Raw genomic sequence first — 10,442 nt, forward strand, 5'->3', positions numbered from 1 at the left:
TAATATACTCTGGCAGGCATCTCCCAGCTTAAACTTATGACTACATGAACCATTTCTTAGGAAATTATAGTCTTTAGGTTTTAACCAAAGATTTTCTGGGGTGAATAGGCACATTTAACTTATTTTGATAAGTTAATAAGATACGGTTTGTGGATTTTTAAAAATTTGCTGTCAGAGAAATACTTGATGTTTTGTTCCATTCCCTCATAAAATAGTATTGGTGCGGACTTCAGAGGATATTGAAGTAGATGAGGTCTCAAAATTCATAGGTTCTTAAAAAATAATTTTAAACGATCATTTGTAATTTATTTTCAATAGTTGTGGTAAAGTTTTGATACTTTTAAAATCTTTCTCATGTTTGACCTCAAAGTAACAATGTTTGTCAGAGCTAGAAACATTGCTTAAGTCTTCGCTAATACGCATATAAAGTCAAGCTGTTGAATTTTTACTAGAGACATTATCTGTAATTAAAAACTGTCACCGAATCAAAAGGGCTAGCGCAGTGAAACCCTAGGTTTGATTCTCGAAAAGACGGTGGTGTCCTGACATTCCCCAGCAAGCAGAGTGATACCTTTGACACTGTTTGAAGTGCTGGGGGTGCCTCGGTTCTCGGGTGGTTTCGGGGTTAAGGGCCGCTCGTGTCGGTGGGGCTCCCTCTGATGGGCGGCTCTCCGCGCCCGCCACCAGCGAGTGGGCTCCAGACCCAAGTCAGCTGGCGTGAAAAACTGAGGGGTCTTGGTTTTCATGGCGAAGATCTGATCCATTCACGTGCCTGCGTGTCTGTGTGCATCTCCACTGACTGTCACTCATTTTGCAATATGTTTTTTTGAAGATCTTTTTCCTAACATGGTTGCTGATAGTCATATCTATACGCACAACTAATGTTTATTTGTCAGCAGATGGAACATCCTTTTTTTTTCTGTGTCACAAACCTCTTCTGTTCTGCAGACTTCGATTTACATGACTGTATTCCTGAAATGTTTACAGTTACCCTTAATTATTTTTTAATTATATTTCAGGTACCACCAAAGTAAATCTTGTAAAGATCCCTTCGACTGCTTCCAGTCCTCGAGACACTGCTCTAGCAGCTGTTATATGCAGTGCACTTGCGACAGTGCTCCTAGCTCTTCTTATCCTTTGTGTTATCTACTGTAAGAGGCAGTTTATGGAGAAGAAACCAAGCTGTGAGTTGCCAATTATTCTGTTTCTTTGTAATATTTAAATACCAGTCCTAGGTTAGCAGATCTCTCTGTAGGTAAATATATGAAATACCTACAGCATTCAAGCAAGTTTAGCGTTGAGATGAAGAAGCCCAAGACTCCGTACAAGTTTGCCAGTTCATTGTGGATGTTCCAGCTTCTACCGAAAAGATGCTGTGCAGATGTCCAGAAATAGTCCAGTTGCATTAATTCCGTGTCATACTCTGTTAGGTGCTGCACAGATACATTTGGATCATAGGAACCGAGCTGGGGCGTCATTACAGAGTTCAGTGCCGGTGTGGAAATACCAGCTTGGAGGATCTGTGCATCACATGCTATTGTGAAACTCAGATTAGCTCATCAGGATAATGAATGTGGCCCATGTAGATAACAGAATTGTCATTAGCTGTTTTGGGTTTATGGGCACATTCAAGATGAATGAAATGCCTAAGCCACTTAGATTTGTAAATTAAAGAAAAAAAAAATCCATAACAGTTCATGAATGTAATGAATTTTTTTATAAAACACATTTTTCTGCCCCTTAGTTTAAATAAAGAAAAAGCCAAAAGCACTCTAGTTTCCATTTATCATTTCCGAAAACCTTTATTAAAATATATTTGTAGCATGTAGTGAAGCCTGGATGTCAAACAAGAATAACATCTAGGAAGGATTGATGTTACCACAGTTTACAGCACAAGCAAAAATGAAATGATTGAGAGGCGTTGTAAGAATTGTTTCTAAGCTAGGAGATGCTTTACAACGTAAGCTTTGAGAATCTGAATTCAGGCTTCAGTTAGTGAAGTTCAGTAACTCGTTTGCCTTAGCCTACAATTATACAGATTAAAGGAATTCTGTTAATATAAAGCTCTTCAAGATAACATAAACAGAATCCCAGTGGCTGAAAGCTGAGTATGGAAAATTTCAGATGGGAATCACTGGGAATCATTAAACACTAAGAAAATGTAACAGTGAATAAGATACACTCTCAGATCATCAAAATAAGAGCAGATGTCTTCTTAGAAAAAGCTGTAGTTGAACCAGCTGTTTTAGGGTTTGTTGCAGAATCTGTGGTTTGTGTTACGTGAAACCGCACGATCATCTTAGATCTTTCAGTTGAAAAATGTATGGAAATAGTGTATCGTGTGACATCGAAGCATTTTATGAAGATGGGAGGCTCTGAACAGGAAAGAGGGCATCATTTACTAATATCTGTTCTTATGCATTTTGTCCAAAGGGTCTCTGAGATCACAGGACATGCACTGCAATGGCTCTGAGTTGTCCTGTTTTGACCGACCTCGGCTGAATGAGTATGACCACAGAACGTGTTGCCAGTGCCAGAGAGGCACATCCCAGACGTGCGGTACGTTAGGTCTACGAGAAGGTGACATCTAACACTTGGGTTGTGACATTTAACTTCAACTACAGAGTTGTTGAAGTTAAACCACCCTTTGTCCTAGGCTGATTTCTCAATAAGTAGGGAGAATTTCTAAGTAGCTATTTGGTTACGATATTTTTTGCTGTTTTCATTCCAATGACCTTTCACTTAGACATTTAAAGCTCTTTTTTTTTTCTTATCTCATTGCTTTCTGACAAAAATATCACTGCATCTGGCTTTGAGGCACGTTAGTGTGAAGGGTTTACCCCACAGTATCTTAAGAATGTGATATGAGCACTAAGGGACATATCACGACCTGAAAAATTAAAATAATTGAGATTTTTTTTAACTTGTATCAGAACAGATGCATTTATGACATTAACAAATACATAATTTAACATAAGAGCACAGGCTTAAATATCATCCAAATAAGTTAACTCAGAACGTGGTACTTCCTCACGCCTATCTAATTGAGAAGCAAATTAATTTAAAAAGTAGATATTAATGACTGGCATCTATATTACTCCTGGAGGAACGGCTTGGCTTTTATGAGTAATTTGTTTTTTAAAGTAATACATTAACCCATTTCTGCAATAAGAAATTCCTTTCCTCAATCCATATGTTATAATGTAACTGGAAAACTAATACTCTGTAAGTTTGAAATCATACAGAGACTAAGTTTATACGAGCTTTTAACACTTTTAACATTATTAAATTATTTTTTCATTCCTTAGGACCAGTTCACTTGATTCCATCACTGTGCTGTGATGAAACCTGTAGCATGGAGCACAGCAGTCACAGTTGTCCTTTCCACTCACAAACTACGCTTAATGAAAGGTAACTTAGCTTTGTAAATGTATTTTAAACATGAAATATTTCTTATGCAGGCAAATTAATATTTATACAGATAAGATAGCTGTTTGGAGTGGAATGAGTGATTTTGATGAACTGTGGCCATATCCTGTCCTATGATGAAAGGCTGAGAGAGTTGGGCTTGTTCAGCCTGGAGAAGAGAAGGCTCTGGGAAAACCTTATAGCACCTTCCAGTACCTGAAGGGGCTACAAGGAAGCTGGGGGGGACTTTTTACAAGGGCCTGTAGTGACAGGACAAGGGGTAATGGGTTTAAATTGAAAGTGGGGAGGTTTAGATTAGATATCAGGAAGAAGTTCTTCACAGAGAGGGTAGTGAGGCACTGGAACAGTTTGCCCAGAGAAGCTGTGGATGCCCCATCCCTGGAAGTGTTCAAGGCCAGGCTGGATGAGGCTTTGAGCAACCTGGTCTAGTGGAAGGTGTCCCTGCCCATGGCAGGGGGTTGGAACTGGATGGTCTTTGAAGTCGCTTCCAACCCAAACCATTCTGTGATTCTATGACTTGATACATCAGTTTCTCTGAAGTGACTGACTTCTCTCACAAGCAGATAGTCTTCCTCGTGCCCTGTGGTACCTTAGAGGCTTTATTGACCCCCTCTTCTGCTATGGGTTAGCTAGGTGCTCTATAAACCTGTGAGTCTGGGGGGATTAAGGTACAGTTTGGGAGTGTCACAAAGACTTTTTTTGGGAAATGCTTAATGACTGTGAAATTTTAAATATCTAGCATTTCTGAATTTCTACTAGATTGTAACCATTATTTTCTCCTCATCAGCCGAATATAAATACAGTAGTAGAATAGTTACTTCTACAGCAGTGCCCTGAGCTAAATATATAAAATTTATGGTGTCATTCAGGGTTTCCTGGTTCCAGATTTTTACACAGGATGTATTTATTTCTTTAGCTAGATTTTTTTTCCATATAAGGTTTAATTTAGTCTCCAGCTGTTTTCTTCTTACGGCCAAATGTAACTAAAACTGTAGAGGCAGTTTCTTCATAGGTATTGTTTATGCAAGGCGACTTAGTGACCCAGCTACAAGATACAAAATACCTCAGTTTTCTATAACAACTAGTTTAAATACCAGCAAGCTTGAGTCATCCTTGTAAACCACCAGGACTGACAAACTGAGAGTTGTGTACTTTGTGAGGGACTTTTGGGTTAAGGCTTTAAAAATAAATGTTATATCCATGCTACGTGGACATCAAAGATCCCGCGGTTCCTTCCAGAAGAAACGGAGTTTGCGCCAATTTCCTTTGCCAAAATAACGTATTTCCTTCAATTGTGGTGCAATCTCCTGACTTTTGGCCTCATCTCTGAAAAGGCCTTGTGTGTACATCAAAGGTATTAAAGCACCGTGTTTTGGAAATGAGTAAGACTACTTAAAATCTGTTATGGACAATGTTACTGTTGGGTGATTTTTGTTACACAGGTTATTGCTGTATAGCAGGCTTAATATAGCCTTGACAGTTTTATAGATCTGTAGACAGTGTATGGAAACAAAATGTATTAGTGTATCTTTTTGGTTTTGTTAATGCTCACTTTGGTATGCTACAGTAAAAAATGTTTCTGGGCTTTGAACAGAGATAGGCATGTGTAGGGCACTCTGGCATGTCGGTGCCATCATGCACTTCAAATACACTTGAGATAGATAATACTCTGTTAGTCTCTATTTCCACTTTCTTCCAATTTTCTTAAAAATAATCCATGTGAAAATTAAAAATCCTTGCTCTTCTTTGATATTATGTCCTTTTGCCATGAAAGAGAGCGGGAGAAAAACTGTTTGCAGTTTGAAGCCTGGACAGAACAAACTGAAAAATCTCAAGTGAATGCATGTTCGGTGTGAAATCGCAGAGACGGGCGTTTTGAGCAGCCTGGTTGTCTATTCCCTTCTCCCATTCTGAACCCATTTACTTCTTTGACTTCTGTTAGATATTTGTCTATTTTTTTTCCCAAAAAACCCTTGTGTTGGAGATTGCATAGTCTTCCCAAACATCTTTCATGCTGCAGTTTAAGCCTGTTACCTCGTCTTAACACACACCCCGCCCCCCATGCAGTAAGAAAAAAGAAATGCCTTACTCTTACCAACAGCCCTTGTATCTGACCACTACTGTAGCGTTTTTTATCCTATTTCTGTTCTTTAGACTATAGAGAACCCCAGCTATAGTTCATGTTTTCTGGAACCCTGAATCCACATTGTGAAGGGCTCTAGGCATGCTCTTTTGTAGCGCTCTCTAGAGCTTTCTTCATTTCCAGACAGGGAATAAAATGCATTCCTTTTCAAAACAATTTGTTTGTACAGGTATTTGTACAGTATTAATATAATCCTGTTAAACATTCTTGAAATACCTGTAATTACTAACGACAGTAATCACAATACTGGTAATATTTTTCTGGAATGCCTTTGAAACCATGTGTCTGTTATCCTTTTGCAGGGCTCCCGATTCTGTTGGAGAAATGATTCCTACCTTCCTCGGTTCTCTTTCACACTCTGCCTGTGGAGACATTTCAGATGCTTGGCCTCTTATGCCAAACTCGGCTTGTTGTGACAGCATTTCTCTCTGTGAATCATGCTCAGGACTGGCTGGAGGATCTGCAAAGTCCTGCAGCCCCGAGACTGAAAATGCAGCCACTGTTGAGTTGGATAATAACCAGGAACAGAGTGAAGTACTGATTTCGGCGAAGTCTCTTGATGGCAGCGTTGCCAAGTCCTTTGAAATCTCCAAACATAGAACATGCATAGAAGTTTCATCACTTCAGAACTCGTCGGCCGCTGACACCCAGCCAAAGAGAAAGCGTAATGGAACAGCAAATGACTCTACAGACTGATAAAGAGGTAAAAAACCTAACTACAAAGGAGTGAGAACGAGTGCTTGAGGCATGCAGAGCTAGATAAAAATAGAATTGTAAAAAGTTGGAGGGTTATGTTTCTCTGCAGGTTACACCTAGCTATTGCTGAAATAAAAATGAAAACTCTACAAGAGATGCAGCTGTTTCACGTTTTTAAACCACTGACTGACTGTGAAAGGTGTAATCACTCAAACGGTCACATAGAGGTAACATGAAGCAGAGTACAGGGGTAAGTCTGTACACCAGGCAGTTTTTATCAGGTTGAGGACTTTTTACATTAAATTTCAGGGGGAAAAAATCAGTTTAATAGCCTTGTGAACAAACTGTGATGTGAGGCTGCTCCTTGTTCTTGAGGGAGGAACTGAGGACATTGTTCCTTGTAAACGAAGCATAAAAGACATGCAAGTGGTCACCCAAAAATATTTACAAAGCCTTCTCTGTGACATTACTGAAGCAGTAGCAAAAACAGAAGAGAATCTCCAATGCTTTTCAATGCCATTAGTGTTCCCATGTCATCAGATAAACCATTCCATAAGTTTGACCATAAACTACAATTTAATCTATTATAGCTCAGAGAAAATGCTGGTCTGAGGACAGAGTGAGAAGAGGTGATAAGCAGTTATCTCTATGACATAAGAGTGTAACCAGCACAAAAAGTCACTCTGCTACTGCTTCTTTGTTCTGTCTTTTTAATGCTAGCTCTGCTCTGCATTTTCAAATTTTGTACTATTGAAAATTTTTAAATTTTCTACTATTGGAAGTAACTTGGAGCAACAAGTTCCGGGGAGACCTTATAGCACCTTCCAGTACCTGAAGGGGCTACAAGGAAGCTGGGGGGGAGTTTTTACAAGGGCCTGTAGTGACAGGACAAGGGGTAACGGGTTTAAATTGAAAGGGGGGAGGTTTAGATTAGATATCAGGAAGAAATTCTTCCCGGAGAGGGTGGTGACGCACTGGCACAGGTTGCCCAGAGAAGCTGTGGATGCCCCATCCCTGGAAGTGTTCAAGGCCAGGCTGGATGAGGCTTTGAGCAACCTGGTCTAGTGGAAGGTGTCCCTGCCCATGGCAGGGGGTTGGAACTACATGATCTTTAAGGTCCCTTCCAACCCAAACCATTCTGTGATTCTATGAACAAGTATCTAATCTATGACAGGATCCCACATTACGGCATGTGGACTGTGGCATGTGCTGTTACTCTGGGGTTATGCAGGCTGCGGCTGGAAAGCTGAAACAGGCTCCTGTGCAGGTACACAGGAGCATGAGAAGTTGCCACTAACATCAATAATCCACCAAATTTCATTAAGAAAATTACGCTATCTGAAATTACAAAAATTCTGGGTTGTTTGCAGAAATAAAACTGCCTTCCTTTGATCCTCTTCTGTTTGGTTTCCATTTTATTCTCAGACAAGAAGTAGAATGTAATTAGTATTAAACAAAAAAATACGCATGTTCTGAATACATACAAGTGCAACAGTTAATTCTTTGTAAATTGAGCCTTAATTCTTCAGGTGACATTTTCAAGAGGAGGAAAGGAGGTAAACAGACTGCTAAGTCAAGAATTTTTACTGACAAGATACAGTTTTGTCAGTAACACTGTCTGGCACGAACTTCCCGTGTTTCCATTTTGGGATACGCCAAATAGTCATTAGGGGATAGTCATGTTGTCTAGGTAAATACAAGAAGGGACAGCGACACAGGTGTGACTGCAGATATCGACGCTGCCCATTCCCAGTTTTCAGCAGTTATCAGTGGAACTGGAATGCTTTCTCAATGTTTTAAGGGAATATATTTCCATATTAACAAGATGTAGAAAATCAACTTTGTGTGTTTCCCACTAAACCATCTATCAGCTTCATGGGTGTTTGATTAATATTAGAGTTTTTCTAGATGAAAAATTTCAAAATATCACTGTAAAAATTAACTTACATTTCACTATACTTCTCATGGTATATAAATTTTAAATTTTCTTACTGATTCCCATGTGCCCGTAGACATCTTTTCTGACATTTCAAAATCCTGTATTCTCTGACGGTTTTGTGCTCTCACACATTACTACTGAGGTTTGTATATAATCCTGAATAAGCAAGGTAGTTTGGGAGGGTTAGGTAGGGGCTTGTTGGTTGGTTGGGTTTGTTGTTGTTTGGTTGTTTGTTTTCCTTCACTAGACTTTACTGATTTAGTACAGTTTCTCCATATTGGGACTCTACAGTGCATCATCGTATTTTGATCTTTGCTGGAGAAGTTCAGTAGCACGAAAGGGAAGGGACCGGGACAGGTTAACACAGGTTCAACACAGCTTTAACACAGGTTCAGCCTTAAGGCTTAGGTGAATTTTTACTTCAAGTAGTAAGCGTAGATGTATTTTTTTTAGTATTTAGTTAGGTGAAGTACAGGTTTTTTGTGAATTTATGTAACCACCTTTCTATAACTTTCCTTTAGGAAACCAAGCTACTTCTCTCAGCACTGAAGCTGAGTACTTCCTTATGCTCCTCTGCTGATTCTCATCAAACTTCGCATGGTCTTCAGTGCTGCATGGTTTCAAAATCAGCTGGGACAAAAAGGCATCATTTCACACCTTCTGAGCAGTTGCACCTGAGCCGTAATAGCTGTAACGTGAAACTTCAGGGAGCATCCGAGGAGAACCCAAGAAGTGGATTTCTGACCTTTTGCATCTGTCTTAAAAGAAAACCTTCTATTTCCTCAGATTCTCAAAAAGTCGAATGGAGTGAGCTTAAGAGTATATTATGTAAATACAGCAACAAATATAAATACTTCAGTGTGTTTAGGTGGGTGTCTTAAATATGGCTACAGACGTCCGAAGGCGTGGGACAAGACGTTGCCAGTTACTCTGCTTGCAGATTTATACGTGCATTAGGATTTTTTTGGCTGGTTCTAAGTTTAAATGAGTTTCCTGCTGTTGAAGGACTTAAAAAGTAAACATTTCTGTTTATGCAAGGATCATCTGTTGCTAAACCTAAGCTTTTATTATGTGTTATGTGATAGTCTATGAGCTGGTTTGGGGAGTTAAAGAATGTGTGTGTGACAGTATCACAGAACCACAGAACGGTTTGGGTTGGAAGGGACCTTAAAGACCATCTAGTTCCAACCCCCTGCCATGGGCAGGGACACCTTCCACTAGACCAGGTTGCTCCAAGCCTCATCCAGCCTGGCCTTGAACACTTCCAGGGATGGGGCATCCACAGCTTCTCTGGGCAACCTGTGCCAGTGCCTCACCACCCTCTCCGGGAAGAACTGAAGTCCCATCTGTTCAATTATTACATTTGTGGGAGGGGGCATTTGTTTTGTTAAGTATAGCAGGAGATCAGCGTTACATTGGATTTAGTTAAGCAGAAGTCAGCCGTGTAGATGGGGAGGCTGTGTTAACTTGGTCGTCTCGGTGTTGGAACACGGCACTTGTTACAGCGTGTAATTTTTGGATGTTGAAAGAAATGGAAATGACTGTCAATCCCAGTGTCCAGCGACAGCAGGTGTGCCATGGCGGTATTCGTACAGCGAGTCTCCTACTGGTATGTTTTAGCAGTGTGTTCTCTCCAGGGTCAAGCTTCATGGTGACCTAATTCGTTCCTTTAGCAGGCATTTTTGTTGGTGCCACTCTGTCCTTCTCACTGTAGGATTGTCTAAATTCAAAATTTCCATACAAAATACAAAAAATTCAGAACCTTTTATTTAAAAAATACCTCTGAACTGCATCCTGCAGGTTGCATTGTGCCTCGTAAATTACCCACCCTCTGCCCTCATTGCTGTTCTCTAAGATTTTAACTGCCGCTTGTCGCACCGCATCCCATAATACCATTTGTTCCGCAGCCATTTTTCTCCCTAAAGGAGTGTTCGCACCTCTCCTGGTGCACTGCACGCAGCGGGCTTGTCGGCGATGAACCCTAGTGCTTCGAGTACCCCGTCTGCCTTGGCAGAAGCAAAGCAATCGGCAGAGCAGACGCCACGCTGCGATAGATGTGGCTCATCTTTCCACTCGTGCTTTGTGGGGAGTGGAAATGTCGAGGCAGCATTCATACTCCGTGATGGAAAAAGGCTTTTGCTGTGAAGCAGCCAGAAGGTTGAACCTGCACCAGAACAGCTAAAGCAGGCGGTCAAGGCGGGAAGGTGCTTCCCCTGAAACCAGTGAGGTTTGTCG

At 40.5% G+C, this 10,442-nt stretch overlaps 1 protein-coding gene across 1 annotated transcript; it reads left to right on the forward strand.

The window, feature by feature from the left end:
• Nucleotides 1–1,019: 1,019 nt before the first annotated feature.
• Nucleotides 1,020–6,268, forward strand: LOC104502648 (tumor necrosis factor receptor superfamily member 19-like; the record flags this gene model as incomplete). The annotated part of the gene is made up of 4 exons (XM_010157829.1): nt 1,020–1,184; nt 2,434–2,559; nt 3,309–3,411; nt 5,875–6,268. Coding segments are annotated over 4 exons (788 nt in total), but the record flags the coding sequence as incomplete, so codon positions are not given.
• Between the last annotated feature and the right edge of the window lie 4,174 nt (nt 6,269–10,442).

This window comes from Eurypyga helias, unplaced genomic scaffold (genome assembly GCF_000690775.1).
Source record: "Eurypyga helias isolate BGI_N326 unplaced genomic scaffold, ASM69077v1 Scaffold18340, whole genome shotgun sequence".
Taxonomy (NCBI): Eukaryota; Metazoa; Chordata; class Aves; order Eurypygiformes; family Eurypygidae; genus Eurypyga; species Eurypyga helias.